Source organism: Embiotoca jacksoni, unplaced genomic scaffold, assembly GCF_022577435.1.
Source record: "Embiotoca jacksoni isolate LCO1_2020_lvr unplaced genomic scaffold, fEmbJac1.0.p SCAF_59, whole genome shotgun sequence".
NCBI classification, from domain to species: Eukaryota; Metazoa; Chordata; class Actinopteri; family Embiotocidae; genus Embiotoca; species Embiotoca jacksoni.
This window is the reverse complement of record NW_027185413.1, coordinates 1,746,623-1,767,478: the sequence shown is the minus strand read 5'-3', so window position 1 is coordinate 1,767,478 and position 20,856 is coordinate 1,746,623. Positions and strand designations below refer to the sequence as shown.

Here is a 20,856-nt window from a genome sequence, read left to right as displayed (position 1 = left end):
GAAGAAATTTGTTCGTAAACACTTAGTTTAAGCCGTAAAGGAGTTTTCTGCTGTTTTTGAGCTTCTCTCACTGAGATAAGGCTGTTTTTGAAACATTGTGTTTCCTGTGAAATTGTCCACACAAAGTGACTTGAAACCACTTTGTCCATGTTGTTTATCCCATTTGCCATAGTAGTGATGAAGAAATTTGTTCGTAAACACTTAGTTTAAGCTTTGGCACTGTAAAGCAGTTTTATGCTGTTTTTGAGCTTCTCTCGCTGAGATAAGGCTGTTTTTGAAACATTGTGTTTCCTGTGAAATTGTCCACACAAAGTGACTTGAAACCACTTTGTCCATGTTGTTTATCCCATTTGCCATAGTAGTGATGAAGAAATTTGTTCGTAAACACTTAGTTTAAGCCGTAAAGGAGTTTTATGCTGTTTTTGAGCTTCTCTCGCTGAGATAAGGCTGTTTTTGAAACATTGTGTTTCCTGTGAAATTGTCCACACAAAGTGACTTGAAACCACTTTGCCCATGTAGTGTATCCCATTTGCCAAAGTTCTGAGTATGAAACTTGTTTGTAAACACTTAGTTTAAGCCGTGGCGCTGTGATGCAGTTTTACATTAGGATGAGAAAGTGAGTCTTGAAATGCTGTTTTCTGTGTAATTGCAGACACAAAGTGAAGCCACATTGGCCATGTCGTGTATCCCATTTGCTGATGAAGAAATTTGTTCGTAAACACTTAGTTTAAGCCGTGGCACTGTAAAGCAGTTTTATGCTGTTTTTGAGCTATTCTCGCTGAGATAAGGCTGTTTTTGAAAGATTGTGTTTCCTGTGAAATTGTCCACACAAAGTGACTTGAAACCACTTTGTCCATGTTGTTTATCCCATTTGCCATAGTAGTGATGAAGAAATTTGTTCGTAAACACTTAGTTTAAGCCGTAAAGGAGTTTTATGCTGTTTTTGAGCTTCTGTCGCTGAGATCAGGCTGTTTTTGAAACATTGTGTTTCCTGTGAAATTGTCCACACAAAGTGACTTGAAACCACTTTGTCCATGTTGTTTATCCCATTTGCCATAGTAGTGATGAAGAAATTTGTTCGTAAACACTTAGTTTAAGCCGTGGCACTGTAAAGCAGTTTTATGCTGTTTTTGAGCTTCTCTCGCTGAGATAAGGCTGTTTTTGAAACATTGTGTTTCCTGTGAAATTGTCCACACAAAGTGACTTGAAACCACTTTGCCCATGTAGTGTATCCCATTTGCCAAAGTTCTGAGTATGAAACTTGTTTGTAAACACTTAGTTTAAGCCGTGGCGCTGTGATGCAGTTTTACATTAGGATGAGAAAGTGAGTCTTGAAATGCTGTTTTCTGTGTAATTGCAGACACAAAGTGAAGCCACATTGGCCATGTCGTGTATCCCATTTGCTGATGAAGAAATTTGTTCGTAAACACTTAGTTTAAGCCGTAAAGGAGTTTTATGCTGTTTTTGAGCTTCTCTCGCTGAGATAAGGCTGTTTTTGAAACATTGTGTTTCCTGTGAAATTGTCCACACAAAGTGACTTGAAACCACTTTGTCCATGTTGTTTATCCCATTTGCCATAGTAGTGATGAAGAAATTTGTTCGTAAACACTTAGTTTAAGCCGTAAAGGAGTTTTATGCTGTTTTTGAGCTTCTCTCGCTGAGATAAGGCTGTTTTTGAAACATTGTGTTTCCTGTGAAATTGTCCACACAAAGTGACTTGAAACCACTTTGCCCATGTAGTGTATCCCATTTGCCAAAGTTCTGAGTATGAAACTTGTTTGTAAACACTTAGTTTAAGCCTTGGCGCTGTGATGCAGTTTTACATTAGGATGAGAAAGTGAGTCTTGAAATGCTGTTTTCTGTGTAATTGCAGACACAAAGTGAAGCCACATTGGCCATGTCGTGTATTCCATTTGCTGATGAAGAAATTTGTTCGTAAACACTTAGTTTAAGCCGTGGCACTGTAAAGCAGTTTTATGCTGTTTTTGAGCTTCTCTCGCTGAGATAAGGCTCTTTTTGAAACATTGTGTTTCCTGTGAAATTGTCCACACAAAGTGACTTGAAACCACTTTGTCCATGTTGTTTATCCCATTTGCCATAGTAGTGATGAAGAAATTTGTTCGTAAACACTTAGTTTAAGCCGTAAAGGAGTTTTATGCTGTTTTTGAGCTTCTGTCGCTGAGATCAGGCTGTTTTTGAAACATTGTGTTTCCTGTGAAATTGTCCACACAAAGTGACTTGAAACCACTTTGTCCATGTTGTTTATCCCATTTGCCATAGTAGTGATGAAGAAATTTGTTCGTAAACACTTAGTTTAAGCCGTGGCACTGTAAAGCAGTTTTATGCTGTTTTTGAGCTTCTCTCGCTGAGATAAGGCTGTTTTTGAAACATTGTGTTTCCTGTGAAATTGTCCACACAAAGTGACTTGAAACCACTTTGCCCATGTAGTGTATCCCATTTGCCAAAGTTCTGAGTATGAAACTTGTTTGTAAACACTTAGTTTAAGCCGTGGCGCTGTGATGCAGTTTTACATTAGGATGAGAAAGTGAGTCTTGAAATGCTGTTTTCTGTGTAATTGCAGACACAAAGTGAAGCCACATTGGCCATGTCGTGTATCCCATTTGCTGATGAAGAAATTTGTTCGTAAACACTTAGTTTAAGCCGTAAAGGAGTTTTATGCTGTTTTTGAGCTTCTCTCGCTGAGATAAGGCTGTTTTTGAAACATTGTGTTTCCTGTGAAATTGTCCACACAAAGTGACTTGAAACCACTTTGTCCATGTTGTTTATCCCATTTGCCATAGTAGTGATGAAGAAATTTGTTCGTAAACACTTAGTTTAAGCCGTAAAGGAGTTTTATGCTGTTTTTGAGCTTCTCTCGCTGAGATAAGGCTGTTTTTGAAACATTGTGTTTCCTGTGAAATTGTCCACACAAAGTGACTTGAAACCACTTTGCCCATGTAGTGTATCCCATTTGCCAAAGTTCTGAGTATGAAACTTGTTTGTAAACACTTAGTTTAAGCCTTGGCGCTGTGATGCAGTTTTACATTAGGATGAGAAAGTGAGTCTTGAAATGCTGTTTTCTGTGTAATTGCAGACACAAAGTGAAGCCACATTGGCCATGTCGTGTATTCCATTTGCTGATGAAGAAATTTGTTCGTAAACACTTAGTTTAAGCCGTGGCACTGTAAAGCAGTTTTATGCTGTTTTTGAGCTTCTCTCGCTGAGATAAGGCTCTTTTTGAAACATTGTGTTTCCTGTGAAATTGTCCACACAAAGTGACTTGAAACCACTTTGTCCATGTTGTTTATCCCATTTGCCATAGTAGTGATGAAGAAATTTGTTCGTAAACAGTTAGTTTAAGCCGTGGCGCTGTGATGCAGTTTTACATTAGGCTGAAAAAGTGAGACTTGAAATGCTGTTTTCTGTGAAACTGCAGACACAAAGTGGCTTGAAACCACTTTGGCCATGTAGTTTATCACATTTGCCATAGATTAGGCTGTTTTTGAAACATTGTGTTTCCTGTGAAATTGTCCACACAAAGTGATTTGAAACCACTTTGGCCATGTAGTGTATCCCATTTCCAGTAGTTCTGAGTGGGAAACTCGTTTGTAAAGTCTTCGTTTAAGCCGTGGCAATGTAATACAGTTTTCTGCTGTTTTTGAGCTTCTCTCGCTGAGATAAGGCTGTTTTTGAAACATTGTGTTTCCTGTGAATTTGTCCACACAAAGTGACTTTAAACCACTTTGGCCATGTAGTTCATCCCATTTGCCATAGTTCTGATTAGGAAACTTGTTTTTAAACACTTAGTTTAAGCCGTGGCGCTGTGATGCAGTTTTACATTAGGCTGAAAAAGTGAGAATTGAATTGCTTTTTTCTCCGAAATTACAGACAGAAAGTCGCTTGTAACCACTTTGGCCATGTAGATTGTCCCATTTGCCATAGTACTGATGAAGAAATTTGTTCGTAAACAGTTAGTTTAAGCCGTGGCGCTGTGATGCAGTTTTACATTAGGCTGAAAAAGTGAGACTTGAAATGCTGTTTTCTGTGAAACTGCAGACACAAAGTGGCTTGAAACCACTTTGGCCATGTAGAGTATCCCATTTCCAATAGTTCTGAGTATGAAACTCGTTTGTAAAGACTTAGTTTAAAGCTGTGGCGCTGTGATGCAGTTTTACATTAGGCTGAGAAAGTGAGAATTGACATGCTGTTTTCTGTGAAATTGCAGACACAAAGTGGCTCGAAACCACTTTGGCTGTGTAGTTTATCACATTTGCCATAGATAAGGTTGTTTTTGAAACAAAGTGTTTACAAAGAAGTTTCCTACTCAGCAAATGGGATACACTACATGGCCAAAGTGGTTTCAAATCACTTTGTGTGGACAATTTCACAGGAAACACAATGTTTAAAAAAAGCCTTATCTATGGCAAATGGGATAAACTACATGGCCAAAGTGGTTACAAGCCACTTTCTGTCTGTAATTTCACAGAAAAAAGCAATTCAAGTCTCACTTTAGATACACTGACTTTGGAAGCAATCCCCTGTCTTTTGACATCATGGTGAGGTTTAGATGTTAGGGTTTGTTGTTAAACTTTCCTTTTTTCAGTCCTTTTTTCCTTCAATCTTTTATTCTTTCTTTCCTTCTCACCTTTGTTTTTTCCTTCCATCTTCTATCCATCTTTTTTTACCTTCTATCTCTCCTTCTGTCCATCTTTTTCTTCTGTCCTTCTTTTGTCCTTCTAATTTTAAATTTGTCCTTTTTCCTTCTATCTTTCCTTAATTCCTTCTATCTTTACTCCTGTCCTTTTTTCCTTCTCTCTTTTCTTCTTTTCTTCTATCTTTCCCTATTTTGATCTTTTTTTCCTTCCTTCTTTTCTGTCTTTCCATCTTTCCTCCCATCTTCTTTCTATCCTGTCTTTCTTTCCTCCATTCTTTCCTTCTCCCGCTTTTCTTTCCCTTTTTCCTCATAACTTTCCTTCGTTCTCCCCTTCTTTCCTTCTTCCCGATTTTCTTTCCTTATTTCCTTTTATTTCCTTCTAACTTTCCTTCTTTACTTCAATATTTCATTCTCTGGTTCCTTTTTTCATTTCTTCTATCTTCCCCTCTTTCTTTTATTTGATCTTCTTTCTATTTCACTTTCTTCTTTTATTCTGTCCGTCTTTCTTTTTTCTTTCTTTCTTTATTAAAATGCTTTTGTTATTAATCAGCTAAAAAAAATAAAAAAATAAAAAAATAAATTCACAGAGCGACTGACTCGTAGTTTTTACGTCGAGCCCGTGAAGGCATCATTCGGTCAACGTAAGTGTAGGTTCAACCGCCCTGACAGTCACTGACAGTCCGACAGCAGCGTTGCTCCAGAGACAAACACTGAAGCAGCGACGGAGCTGAAATGAAGGACAACAGTTTGCCTCGCATTTGCGTGATTTTGTTTTCTGCGGTGGTTTTTGTTTTCGTTTTAATCGTTAACGCGTTGGCCGGAACAGGTCGTGGTGAGTTCGCCTGCATCATGTGATTTACACAGTCGGATGTTTTTTTTTTCTAGTCGGCCCTGTTGCTAACTTTAAAGTTAATCTAAAGATTGTGTCTGGAATCGCTTTACATGCTTCTCGCATGTTTAATTTAATGTAATCTAATATTTTAAGACACGTTCTCTCGTTATGCAACTGCGTGTCCACTGGTTACGAAACTGTTTTACTGCGGAGACTTCCAGTCAACTAATGACGTAATACTGACTGACAGTTTAGTATTTTGTTGTGGGCCGAGAAAAAGGATCTTTTTTCCGTGCGTTTGCATATGTCAGCTAAATAAAAACGTTGCTCTTTGGACTATTTTAAACGTTCGGTTGGCTACAGTCGTAAATTTAGTTTTTGATGTTTCGGCTACAGAAAATAAAAATGATGAGAAAAAAAACCCTCAATGTTACTAATTATGAATACCATCGCCCTTTCCATTCTGTCATCCGAGGGCAGGGTGTGGCATCAAAATCCACTGCCATGCTCCCAATAAAATTGGGCAGTTTACTTCCTTTTGTTTTATTACCTCCCACTGTGTTTGGCCCAGAGTTTGTTTGGGAATTGTTTACACTACAATCCAACTCGTGTTTGAAAGCACAAGTTACACAAATAAGGGGAAGTCTTATATCCATAGCAACAGGCAGTTTGTTTACATCGACCCAAGCAGTGCTGGAAAGAAATAGAGTTGAAGTGCAACAAGCCTCGTTTCCAAAAAATGGTGAAATGCTGTGTAACATGTAAATATAAACAGATTGGGATTAATTGTAAATCATATACACTCATTGTTATGACGTGTAGTGGAATGAGGATCCAAAAGCTCAGAGGGGCTCTTTAACCTATCTGAAATTGTTCATTTTTTTCCCAGATTACCACCTCTTTCTACATCTTGGTTTGGGTTCCTTAACTCTCAAGAAATTATAAATAGTATAATATTACACCAATACTTGCCCACTGGCATGGCAGCCAAAAAGAGAAAACTCTTTTTCCATAATTTTGAGGATTTATTCTTCACACTGAATACAAAAATAAAGTTCCCTTTAGATTTGGTTGTTGATGGCACAAAAACTGAATTTATATTAATATATCAGTGAGTATGAATGACCTTGAGACAATGCCAGAGATCTCTGTTTCTCACAGCTTGAGAATGAACTCGGGTGGTTCAGCACGTGCTTCATGTGTATACAAAGATTCCTGCACTGTGTGTGTGTGTGTGTGTGTGTGTGTGTGTGTGTGTGTGTGTGTTGGGGGGTAGTTACAAGATACAAACGCACTCGTAGAACTGCATTTACGTCCAATATCTACTATTTATTTACTTTTCTTTCTGTGGACACGTTTCATTTAATCTGAGAGTCACTTTTGCATTTTTCTGTCACTAAATGTCAAGTCGTCTGTTTCTCTGCTGTGCTGCGTGTCTGGGTTTCGTGAAGGGCGTAGGGGCCATATGGCCCTCAAATGACATCACGATCTATCTTGGTATTTTTGCGATAACAATACTCTTGACGGCATGACAAAACACTGAAAAATATGTGATGATTTATGTCAGCACAAACTTAACGTTGTGCCTTCAAATATTTATTCAAAACTAAACAGAACGTTCTGTAGTTTGTAAACAACTCAGTGAGATTCAGATCCTACAAACAGCGTTTAGGAAGGATTTTACATCCTCACCACTGTCGGCACATTCAGCGACGTTCTGGCCTCATTTCCTAAAGTTTAGGGTTTTTTTTATTCTTTTTATTTCGTAACGAGTCGAGTCGTTCACTTGAGAGTCTGTAAAAATATATAAATTGAGAATTTATTTATTTGTATTGTAAAAAAAATTGCTCTGACAGTTTTGATAGTTTTGGTCACAGAATTAAAACTTTTGTGTTCAAAGACGGGATTGGCATGACAACGTGAAATATAACCAAAGTGATAGCCCAGTTGTCACTTTTAAAGCATTTCACTTTGAAAGAGTGATATAATGTTGTCAACACAGTCCTCTGCTGCCGGAGAATAGAAACTCCAGTCTCCTGTATATGCCCCGCCCACTAAGTCCAACTCAACTCCGAGGTCTTTGATTTGGAAGCAAAGGTTTTTGATTTAAAAGTCAAGGTTTTAATTCTATGACCAAAACTAACAAAACTGTCAGAGCAAATTGGTTTGCACTGCAAATAATTATATTCTCAGTTTGTATATTTTTACTTACAAACTTGATTTTTGATTGCAGTGCGAGAAATTTGCTTCCAAAACATTTTTTGTTTTTTGCTTGCATAATAAAGACACAAAAATACCTTCATATGTGTGGAGCTGTGTGTGTGTGTGTGTGTGTGTGTGTGTCTGTGTGTGTAGAGCCGTGTGTGTGTGAAGCGGGAGAGGACAGAGGAGGAACGGATCAATTAAACCCACACTGAGCTGTAAACCCAGTAGAATACATGCTTGTTGCTCGATGAGCTGCAAACATATGTCATACGGTTCGCTGCGTAACGGAATGACGTGTATTGTATTGTATTGTATATTGTCTGAAAAATTCTAATAATAATAATAATAAACTTTATTTGTATAGCACCTATCATACAAGAAATGTAGCTCAAAGTGCTTCACAGCAAAATAATTACATAGTGTTTCACATAAAAACAGAAATAAAGAAACAATTAAAAATATAGAAAAGAAATGAGATAAAACAGATGAAAGCATAAGAAACAGATAAAACGCATAAAAAGGAATACAAGTGGAAAATATAATATGATACCGGTATCATTAAGGCTCTGAGACGCTGCAACTTTGAAGAAAATGCTACTTTTTCTTGTCACTATAATCAGAAAACAGCAGGCCTGTGCTTTGCAGAGTCTGATTTGAAAGACTGCACACATATTTTAATTTTTTTGTATGGTGGATCAACAATAGGCATTCTACATTATTAAAATAATAAACTGTTGCACGCAGCTCGGTGGCCTGTGTCTGCCCCGATAACGGACGGCCACACCAACGTTCCCTCACTCACTCCATTAGATTACTGTTAGACATCTTTCATGGATCTATTTTGTCTTCCTCATGCGTTTTTGGAAATTGGAAAACACCGACCGGCGGCGGATCTCGCTCGCGTTCTCGTTGCTGAACGTCTCTGTTTTCCAGGTCCCTTTCATTCGACAACGGGAAATGTGTCCGCCCGCTACGAGACCGACATCACTCCAGCCAGCTGGACTTTCTCCATCTGGGGCATCATCTACACCTGGCTCACCTTGATGGTCATTTACATCACTACATATATATTCCGAGGGTATACTGAATTTCATGTTGAATATTTTTACGGTTATGATGTTTCAGTGCAACATGTGGGTGAAACAGATATTTCTCTCTCCTTGAACAGATCCTGGTCGCAGTGTCTGCTGCCCTACGCCTTTTACTGTTGCTGGCTGTCCAGCTTGGTGATGAACATGATCTGGCTCCTGCTGTGGGACAAAGAGTATGTCTCCTCTCTTTTACTTATTACTGCAGTGATGCACAGAAAAAGTAAACAAAGATTGATTTACAACCACGTTTCACAAAAAGTTACTTAAATTGTAAATAAAAACTGAATGCAATGATTTGCGGATCATTTGAATCCACATATAATTGAATATGGAAAAAAGACAACATTTAAATTTTTTTCAACATTTTATAAAAGTACATGTTTATTTTGAATTTGATGCCAGCAACACGTTTCAAAATACACTGCTGAAAAAAATAAAGGGAACACTTAAACAACACAATGTAACTCCAAGTCAATCACACTTCTGGGAGATCAACGTGTCCAGTTAGGAAGCAACACTGATTGTGAATCAATTTCACCTGCTGTTGTACAAATGGAACAGACAACAGGTGGAAATGAGGCAATTATCAAGACAACCCTATAAAGGAACGGTTCTGCAGGTGGTGACCACAGACCATTTCTCTGTCCTCGTCCTTTCTGGATGATTGTTGGTCCCTTTTGCATTTTGCCAGTGCCCTCACCACTAGAGGTAGCATGAGGCGGTGTCTCCAACCCACAGAAGTTGCTCAGGTAGTGCAGCTCATCCAGGATGGCACATCAATGCACACTGTGGCAAGAAGGTTTGCTGTGTCTGTCAGCACAGTGTCAAGAGCACGGAGGAGATACCGGGAGACAGGCCAGTACACCAGGAGACGTGGAGGGGGCCGTAGGAGGACAACAACTCAGCAGCGGGACCGCTATCTGCTCCTTTGTGCAAGGAGGAACAGGAGGAGCGCTGCCAGAGCCCTACAAAATGACCTCCAGCAGGCCACTAATGTGCATGTTTCTGCTCAAACTGTCAGAAACAGACTCCATGAGGGTGATACGAGGGCCCGACGTCCACAAGTGGGGCCTGTGCTTACAGCCCGACACCGTGTGGGGCAATTGGCATTTGCTGGAGAACACCAAGATTGGCAGCTTCTCCGTCGGCGCCCTGTGCTCTTCACGGATGAGAGCAGGTTCACACTGAACACATGTGACAGACGTGACAGAGTCTGGAGATGCCGTGGAGAACGTTCTGCTGCCTGCAACATCCTCCAGCGTGACCGGTTTGGCGGTGGATCAGCAATGGTCTGGGGTGGCATTTCTTTGGAGGGCCGCACAGCCCTCCATGTGCTAGCCAGAAGTACCCTGACTGCCATTAGGTCCTGGGATGAGATCCTCAGACCCAATGAAGACCATATGCTGGTGCAGTGGGCCCTGGGTTCCTTCTGATGTATGACAATGCTAGGCCTCATGTGGCTGGAGTGTGTCAGCAGTCCCTGCATGATGAAGGCATCGATGCTATGGACCGGCCTGCCCGTCCCCCAGACCTGAATCCAATCCAGCACATCTGGGACATCATGTCTCGTTCCATCCACCGACGCCGCGTCGCACCACAGACTGTCCAGGAATTGACTGATGCTTTGATCCAGGTCTGGGAGGAGATCCCTCAGGAGAACATCTGTGGTCTCATCAGGAGCATGCCCAGGCGTTGTAGGGAGTGATACAGGCACGTGGAGGACACACACACTACTGAGACTCATTTGGACTTGTCTTCAGGAATTTCCACAGAAGTTGGATCAGCCTGTGGTCTGATTTTTCCACTTTTATTTTGAGTATGATTCTGAATCCAGACCTCCATGGGATAATGATTTTGATTTCCATTGATCATTCTTATGTTATTTTGTTCTCAGCACATTCCACTATGTAATGAATAAAGATTTTCAACTGGAATATTTCATTCATTGAGATCTAGGATGTGTTGTTTAAGTGTTCCCTTTATTTTTTTGGGCAGTGTATATTCTGACAACGGCAGGGGCGCAACACAGTTCGGACCATTTGCACTGAACGTACTGCACAGTATAACCCGGTGTTGGCGGTCGGAACCATCTATGGGAAGATTCGCTTGCAGCTTTTTATGGGTCTGTGCCCTCTGCTCACGTCCAACAGAGATATCGCTGCGAGCACCAACTGGCACTCGCAAAAGCATGTGTAACTCGGGAACTGATGATGATTTGTAACATTTGCTCATTAAGGTTTACCTTCCTCCTGTTCCGTACATGTCGCGATGCTGCACTTGTTGCGCAAGAGTAGCAGTTTCTGAATTTATTAATTCACCTCGGAATATTGGAGGTTGCAGACTCATAATACCATAAATTCTGTGGTTAAAGCCTGTTTCCTCCGGCATAAAGTTTGGAGGAAGTCTGCTGCTTCTTTCATTCATGAGAAACGAACAGTCTATTGCGTCAAAGCGGTCTTAAAAGGAACGAGAGGAGCTGATTTGATTGACTATCATTGAAGTGGGCTGTGAGACACCTTCTAGTTCTCCTACTTCACTGTGAGCTGGAACTGCACCAAAACACCAAACACGTTTACAACGCCCATTTGCACTGTTGTCGCAGATGCACGGGTGCGCCGGTGTGCTACGCTGAGGCGGACGAACAGAAGACCCCAGGGTGTTTTGCATTAAGCTCTCCCGTGATGAGGGAGGGGCGGAGATGGCTTTTAAGGTTTTGCTGCAGGCCCGAAGATGTGCTCGGTGCGATGGACACTCTCTCTTTTAGAGTTGCAGACTTTCAGAAATTTAGGTCCCGACGCTCCTTCACCGGTGCAGTTCGTCAGCACAGGTAGATGAATGTTTTCCAAACGTTCTGAAGTTTTGCTCCCAGCGAGTATGCAATGAAGCTGGTCTGTTCCCCGCCTGCCTGAAAAAAAGGAAGTAGATGCGTTTTCAAAGCCAAGCTTGTGCTCACACGACTGAAGTCCGAGAGACACTAAACCCACACAGGACTTCATTAGCAATTTTTGGGGGGAATGTCCTATTGTAGAAGAAGAGTAGAGACGCTACGATCACTGGAGATGCAGTGAGGGATCTACACGAGCTGTTCTCAAGAAAAGCTACAGAACAAGCCAGGCAACCGTACTGTAACATCGGAGCAGCACACACACTTAAGGCACGAGAGTACAAAACAATGAGGGAGTAGGTCATTGGGATGACACATAAGGGAAGAATAAAAAATAAAAAAACCGCCATGGACAAAAGCAGGAAATCTAACAATCTGGCAGAGGTACAAAAAAAAGCTGAGTCATAAATACACAGAAGAAGATCAACAACTGGGGAAACTCACGAGAGAACACTAAAACATTGGGAAAATAACTGACTGAGAAAAACATCCACACAGAAGGGCGGGAGGAACTCCGGGGAACAGTTGGAAACAATCAGAGGCCGAAAGTCTAAACACTTGAAAGAGTAAAGTTTGATGGTTTTGTTACTACACTTAAAAAAACGTTAAAAAAAAAGTTTTTAAAATTTGCAGACTTTTGGGTCTTAAAATAACGATAGACTGTAATTTCAACACTAAATCACATAAAGAAGATAAGAAGTTCCACCAGGTGACTTTTGACAAGCCTCATCTGTAATTTGAAAAGCGTTCCAGAAGACGTCCTTATTAAGCCGGTGAACCAACCGTGTGCAAAGCTGTCATCAATGCAAACAGTGGCTACTTCAAGGAATCAAAACAGGAAACATGACAGCATCTTGCATAATTCCATGTGTTATTTCATAGTTTTGATGCCTTCAGTTTTGTTCTACAATGTAGAATTTTTTTTTAAACAACCTTGAATGAATATTGTATTTTATTGCTATACATATTTAAATACTGTATTAGATATTAACATTAAATTACATTCTACAGAAGATAAATTGTGTTCAATTAGTTTTTAATGTTGAATCAATTATTACAAATTGCAATTCAATTATTATTTAAATCAATTATTATTTCACATAATTCTCCTTTTATTCTTAAATCCGTAAATGTGATCAAATCAATTACAAAATGTAAAAAAATCTATTCAAATTTGATTTTTTTTTTCTTTGTGCCTCTTTGATATATGGCAATTTGTTTTGGGGTGATGAAATTTGTATCATCAGCAAAAGAAAACACAAGTTTAGGTGATAGAACACAGTTATTAAAACATATATGTTGTTTGAAAGTTAATGAAAGAACAGCATCCTATAGAGTGTATTGACCGACCATATCAGTAATAATAATAAAAAAAAAGCTCCAGAGAAAATGAATGATCGTTTCAGGTCAATTTAAATGACTCTCTTTAATGTCCACATTTGACTGCTAATATGATGCATTCACGGTCCGCCGTTTCTTGGTTTCTCTCTGTCTTGCAGGTTGATGCTGGCAGCGCTGGTTGTATTAACCCTGATAGTGATGTCCAACTACAGCGCTTTGTTCTTCTGCTGCCTTGCCACAGATTACTATGGACTCTGGCTACAGACGTACCATCGCAAGGACCTGGCATGTCTCAGGATACTGGTAGGGCAGTGTGTGTGTGTGTGTGTTTGTTTATGTCTATACGCAGGTGTTCTCTCCGTCTCGCTGTGAATCTGAATATTTTTTGTGTCATTATGTTTAGGTCCAGAACGGTTTAGCTGTCTACACCACATGGACATCTATTGCCTCTCTGATTAATTTCTCACTGGTTCTCCACCTCTGGGGCGTGGACAAGCACACGGCAGCAACCGCCTCGCTCTGCATCCTGTTTGCAGAGGTGGTGGGATGGTAAGCCCTGGTTGGTTGGAGCGGACACTCCCCATGGGATACAAAGCAGAAGAATTTAACTTCTGACCATGAATGATTGTGTCATAAATCCATTACTTAGTAGATCCATCTAAAAGTGACTTGTTCAGTAGCAGCTGGAGGTTTGTGAGCCCATTGTGTCTTAATGAGAAATAAAATATCGCATATTAGTAAAGTTATTACTTTAAAAGCTTTAATAACTTTACTAATATGCAGTATTTTTTTCTTCACTGATATTAGATATAACTTTTCTCAACCACGTCACTTGCGACATTATGAGGGAAACAGTTTATAAGAGCGCATAAATCAATTGCTGGGCTCTGATTCATCTTTTGGCTATTTGATGACTGCTTTGTCTCTGTTTGCAGGTTCATTCTGGAGAACTGGGTGCTGGACCGGTGGGTGCGGAACATCTTGACAGTGTACCCAGTGGTGATCGTGGCTTCGGTCGGAAACGTCTACAAACATTTTAATGCAGCTGATCCCACTCCCAATTCTGTATTTATGGGTCAGTATAACATCACTAATGTAATATTAATACTAAACACTGCGGGATCTATTTTTGTCAGGTGGTGCTCTGCATGTAGGTGTGACCAACTTTTTACTTAGCAATTGGTGAAGAAAACTGCAAGCACGTCATGTGTCAAATTGGTAAAGCAGGAGGAAATACATAATTAGAATGACCGAGATAGAAACCCCGGCGGAGAACATAGCAGCTTCATCTGAGGGTTTTGAGGCCTTTCGGCTTATCAGGGTGATGCTTTGGAAATGCGGAGCATTTTACACAAAACTTGATTTGCTATTTCATCATTAAATGTTAAAGTGAACAAAGACCAGTCATTCAATATACTGAAATTAGTATTAGTATCTTAATTAACAACACTGATTAAGGATCCTTGCTTAGACCAGCTTTGTGCTGCTACAAAAATATGGTCCTGTGACTTCACAACCATCTGCCCTACGTCCATCTTATTAGCAGTCTACAGTTTTGTCTTCTTTTTTTTTTCCACTTTCTGGACATTAATGCTGTTTGTGTCCCAAGAACAATCACAGTATATTCCAAAGAAAATACTTTCGGTTTAGTCTATAGTCCAAAGATGTGCTTTGTTAGGTTCATTTGAGGTGCAAGTGTGACTTGGAATGGTTGTCTGTACTAAATATAATACTGCATAATTCCTGAACCAAAACACAGTATAATAATGCTCATCAAGAAAAAGAAAAAGACAGGATGAGTTTAGGAGCCGGAGAGAGCAGCAAGCAATCCACTTGTCAAAAACATACTTGGCTCTTTTAATTGGTAGTCAATCACAGTGGGTATTTTTGGAGCCTAATCCACTCCTGTTTTATTAAAAGATTGCAATGTAATTTTGATAATGATTTTTCAAATAATTCAGCAGGACCTTTAACTGCAGGAATTAACACAATGACATGATTTAACTCTTAAACTTAGCTAAGCAAATTGTCCACTCATCCATTTTTTTTTTTTTTGTCCAATCAGTGGTGCTGCTTGTCTTGGCGTGTGTCCTGTTTGTTTCCCGACTCTTCACCGTCATCTGGAGGAACATATGGCGGCCGCTCTACTCCCCCGGTTCAGCGCGGCAGATGGTGTCGCCCCTCGACGGCAGCAAATCTAAGGTCCATTCTTAAGTGGAACTCTGAAACCTTCTGTCACGATAGCAGCCTTGAAACTCCCAGCCAAGATTTAATTCATTCAAGACCACGACTATGATGAAGAGTAAATGTCTGTTTTAGAATGAGTCTTTGTTCATCCTGATTATGCATAAACAACGTGGATAAGAATTGAATCTCTTCTCCAATTGCAGTTACGACACTTCTTTCTCATCTGAAACACTTTCTTGTGAATTCCTATAAACTCGTACAACTATTTACCACTACTTATCATCAATATGGGTTATTATATTTTTACAAATGCATGCAATTTCATGATGTTTTTTTTACCTTGACATTTAAAAACTGTTTTGATACTGTTGCACTTTTATTGGCTTTTTATTATGTATCCATGTAGTGGCTGTAGATTATACTGTATACTGTCACTTTGAGATGATTTTGTTTGTTAACAACTCTTTCACCTAAAAGCACTTAGACTGTATTTGGCATATATATATATTAAAGCCTTCTATTTTCAAATGGGATTCAGTCCGGTTTCATAGAAAATGTATAAAATCAAATGCAAAAGACTTAGAATGACGGAAATGTGTTTTTGCAAATCACACTGATTTACTTCCTATGATGTGCATACTGAAACTTTAATTTTTAATCGTAAATAATAGTTTACACATATATGGGTCGAGTTTTCAATGTGGGCATGCGCAGGGGGATCACGATACACTTAAGAAGTACACAACTACTGCCTCTCTGGTCTTCTGACTTCATAGGATCAGAGAAGATGATCATGCGTGATCAGCCATGCGCCTGCCCCATTACATCCCGGGAGACCTCTGCTGGATTCACCTGAGTATGCGTCACTCTAACTCAAAGCAGCTACGTTGGTAGACTCGTGTCAAGAGTCTTCCATTTTACTCAATATGTAACTGTCACCTGTGGATCACCACCTTTCCATGTCCAACTTAATGTTCAGACTGCATGACACCGAAGTAAAGAAGCATCACTGCAATCAAACCTGTGAAAAAGTCCTTTTATTGCCATCCATTTTTTTATTTTTTTGGAACCTTTTAGCCATAAATTGCCTTCAAGTGAATGCAACAATGTGAAGATATGAGATGAGAGTCTCTCAGTTTGGCTGTCCTGTGATCTGTTTACATTCATGATACATAGCAGAGGACCAGATATTGTGTTGTATAAGTTCACGACTTGTTGAAACAAATGGAGACAGAAGAATTGAATACAACCAGACATTTATGACTGCGATTGCTTTTGAAAAGCTTTTCCACAGCACTCAATCCCAGTGATGCTGCTTTATATAAAGCTTTGTTTTCTGTCCGGGTTACAAGAACATGGATAATTGGGTCTTCTTAGCAGAAATGTTTCTCTTTAGTAATGATGACTCGTTGGTTTTGAATCCAGCGTATTGTCTTATGAAGTCTCATGATCTCAGACTACAACTCTGGAGTTCAGCTCTCTGTGTGCTAGTTTAGACAGTAAAGCATCTACTTCAGTCTCTGTTGGGAAGATCGTCGCCCGTTCCTCACAAAGGATGTCCTGTATTTCGCAGTAGGCGCAGCCACCGTCACACCCTCCAAGTATTGGAGAGGTTGTGGATTTAGTACTTTCTACTAAGACTGAACAACGAGCACTAGTAAAGAAAATGGAGGCGATTCTGTGTGAGCCTCTTTCCTCTTGTAAGTTTTTTTTAATTCAATTCAATTTTATTTATGTAGCGCCAAATCACAACAAAGGTTATTTCATGGCACTTAACACATTAAAGTCGTTACAGAAGAACTTTACGACACTATACAGAGAAACCCAACAATTCAACAATTCCTACATAAGCTAGGAGGGAAAAAAAAACTCCCTTTAACAGGAAGAAACCTCCGACAGAACCAGACTCAGAGGTATGCGGAGCATCTGTTAACAGAACCAGGCTCAGAGGTGGGCGGAGTATCTTTTAACATAACCAGGCACAGAGGTGGGCGGAGCATCTGCCTCTACAGGTTCGGGTGAGAGGAGATCAGAGATAGAAAAGGACAGAATAGAGAGCCAAAACATGAACTGTTGGTGGCAGAGCAGAGACATGCAGCTCCACGGCCGGGACAAAAGAAAGAACAGAAACCACACCAGCGAGGGAACTGAATGGAGAGACAACAGACAATAAGCAGAAACAATGGCAGAGAAAAAGCATAAAGTTAATGAGATGAAGAACCGATTTATGATCTTTAATTCCGGCCTTCATTACAAACAACCTACACATGGTGCTTATTGTTCTTCAGGACCGGCCTGGTCTGTTAGCACAAAGGGCAGCTATTGATCCCACAAGGTTTGAATGCAGCTCAAACAATAGCTACAATATGTCCACAGTAAACAGCCTATGGATGCTTAACTGGATCCAGACACATAGACAGCACTGTTTCACATCGTTCAGCAAAATGATCATTTGAGTGAGATGCTCACTTTTTTACAACAAATAGAAAGTCCCAATTCAAACCACAACTCTGTTGCTATTGTCCAAGTCCACACACGTTAATCTTCAGTAAATCACTGCGTTGCCTGTTGCACTTGACAGGATGCTAAAACTTGCAGTTCTGACTAAGTCTAAGACTCAGATATGCCCCCCATTAGAAACACAAGATTACACCACCAACCTGGGGTGAGGTACAATACCTATAAAAAGTATTCACCCCCCTTGGATGTTTCACCCTTTTGTTGCTTTTATACATGAAATCATGGTCAATATAATTTGGCTTTTTTTTTTTTTTGACAAGAATTTGCAAAAGAAAAAAAGCTTCTTTCATGTCAAAGTGAAAACAGATTTTTACAAACTAATGTCAATTAATTAAAAATATATAGTGTAAAATAAGTGTTTGCATAAATATTCACCCCCTTTAAAGTGACTGACCTAATTCAACAGAGTTGATTCCAGCAGTGTCACAATTAGTGAAATGGAGATCACCTGAGTGCAGTTGATGTGTGTCCAGTGATTGTAGTATAAAAACACCTGTCTGGGAGGTCCAGTCTCTGGTTCATCAGTATTCCTGCTACAATTGCAACATGAAGACAAAAGAACACTCCAAGCAACTCAGAGAAAAGATCATTGAAAAGTATAAGTCAGGAGATGGTTACAAAAAGATTTCCAACTCACTGGACATCCCAGAGTTCAGTTAAATCCATCATTAAGAAATGGAAGGAGTATGACAGCTGCTTAAATTTGCCTACAGCTGACGGTCCTCACAAACTGAGTGACCGGGCAAGAAGAAGACTGGTGAGGGAGGCCACCAAGACACCTACGACCACTCTGAAGGAGTTAAAAGCTTCAGTGGCTCAGATGGGAGAGACTGTACATACAACAACTGTTGCCCAGGTTCTTCACCAGTCAAAGCTGTATGGGAGAGTGGCAAAGAGAAAGCCACTGTTGAAAAAAGCTCATATGAAATCTCGCCTGGAATTCGCCCAAAGGCATATGGGAGACTCCAAGGTCAGTTGGAAGAAGGTTCTTTGGTCTGATGAGACAAAAATTTAGCTTTTTGGCCTTCAGACTAGATGCTATGTTTGGCGAACACCAAACACTGCACATCACCACAAACACCATCTCCACCGTGAAGCATGGTGGTGGCAGCATCGTGCTCTGGGGATGCTTCTCAGCAGCAGGCCCTGGAAGGCTTGTAAAGGTAGAGGGGAACATGAATGCAGAAAAATATCACCAAATCCTGGAGGATAATCTGACTCATTCTGCAAGAGAACTACGACTTGGGAGAAGATTTATTTTCCAGCAAGACGACGACCCCAAGCATACAGCAAAAGCTACACAGAAATGGTTCAAAGACAACAAGGTGAATGTTCTGGAGTGGCTAAGTCAAAGCCCAGATCTCAATCCAATTGAGAATTTGTGGCTGGACTTGAAAAGAGCTGTTCACGCCTGATCCCTGAGCAACCTGACAGCTTGAGCTGTTTTGCAAGGAAGAATGGAGAAAAATGTCAGTGTCCAGATGTGCCAGCCTGATTGAGACACATCCACACAGACTCAGTGCTGTGATTGCAGCCAAAGGTGCATCTACTAAATACTGACCTGAAGGGGCTGAATATTTATGCAATCATTTACATTATATTTTTAATTAATTGACATTATTTTGTAAAAATCTGTTTTCACTTTGATATTAAAGAGGTTGTTTTATTTTGCAAATTCTTGTCAAAAAAAACAAATTATATTGACCATGATTTCATGTACAGTGCATCCGGAAAGTATTCACAGCGCTTCACTTTTTCCACATTTTGTTATATTACAGCCTTATACCAAAATGGATTAAATTAATTTTTTTCCCTCAAAATTCTACACACAATGCCCCATGATGACAATGTGAAATAACATTATTTGAAATTTTTGCAAATCCATTAAAAATCAAAAACGAAAAAATCGCGTACATAAGTATTCACAGCCTTTGCCATTACACTCAAAATTGAGCTCGAGTACATCCTATTTCCACTGATCATCCTTGAGATGTTTCTACAACTTAATTGGAGTCCACCTGTGGTAAATTCAGTTGATTGGACATGATTTGGAAAGACACACACCGTCTATATAAGGTCCCACAGTTGACAGTGCATGTCAGAGCACAAACCAAGCTATGAAGTCCAAAGAATTGTCTGTAAACCTCCGAGAATAGGATTGTATCGAGGCACAGATCTGGGGAAGGGTACAGAAACATTTCTGCAGCATCGAAGGTCCCAATTAGCACAGTGGCCTCCATCATCCGTAAATGGAAGAAGTTTGGAACCACCAGGACTCTTCCTAGAGTTGGCCGCCCGGCCAAACTGAGCGATCGGGGGAGAAAGGCCTTAGTCAGGGAGGTGACCAAGAACCCGATGGTCACTCTGACAGAGCTCCAATGTTGCTCTGTGAAGAGAGGAGAACCTTCCAGAAGGACAACCATCTCTGCAGCACTCTACCAAGCAGGCCTGTATGATAGAGTAGCCAGACGGAAGCCACTCCTCAGTAAAAGGCACATGACAGCCCACCTGGAGTTTACCAAAAGGCACCTGAAGGACTGTCAGACCAGGAGAAACTAAATTCTCTGGTCTGATGAAACAAAGATTGAACTCTTTGGCCTGAATGCCAAGCGTCATGTTTGGAGGAAACCAGGCACCGCTCATCACCTGGCCAATACCATATCTACGATGAAGCATGGTGGTGGCAGCATCATGCTGTGGGGATGTTTTTCAGCGGCAGGAACTGGGAGACTAGTCAGAATGGAGGGAAAGATGAATGCAGCAATGTACAGAGACATCCTTGATGAAAACCTTCTCCAGAGCGCTCTGGACCTCAGACTGGGGCGAAGGTTCATCTTCCAACAGGACAACGACCCGAAGCACACAGCCAAGATAACAAAGGAATGGCTTCGGGACAACTCTGTGAATGTCTTTGAGAGGCCCAGGCAGAGCCCAGACTTGAACCCGATTGAACATCTCTGGAGAGATCTGAAAATGGCTGTGCACCGACGCTCTCCATCCAACCTGATGGAGCTTGAGAGGTCCTGCAAAGAAGAATGGGAGAAAAAGCCCAAGAATAGGTGTGCCAAGCTTGTAGCATCATACTCAAAAAGACTTGTGGCTGTAATTTCTGCCAAAGGTGATTCAACAAAGTATTGAGCAA

At 40.4% G+C, this 20,856-nt stretch overlaps 1 protein-coding gene across 1 annotated transcript; it reads left to right on the top strand.

Moving 5' to 3' along the window:
• The first annotated feature begins 5,296 nt into the window (after positions 1–5,296).
• LOC138212761 (uncharacterized) lies at positions 5,297–15,727 on the top strand. The gene is made up of 7 exons (XM_069173293.1): positions 5,297–5,486; positions 8,625–8,769; positions 8,860–8,955; positions 13,166–13,310; positions 13,411–13,556; positions 13,943–14,082; positions 15,073–15,727. The coding sequence occupies exons 1-7, from the start codon at positions 5,387–5,389 to the stop codon at positions 15,219–15,221; spliced, it is 921 nt and encodes a 306-aa protein (XP_069029394.1). The 5' UTR covers positions 5,297–5,386; the 3' UTR covers positions 15,222–15,727.
• Positions 15,728–20,856: the final 5,129 nt, after the last annotated feature.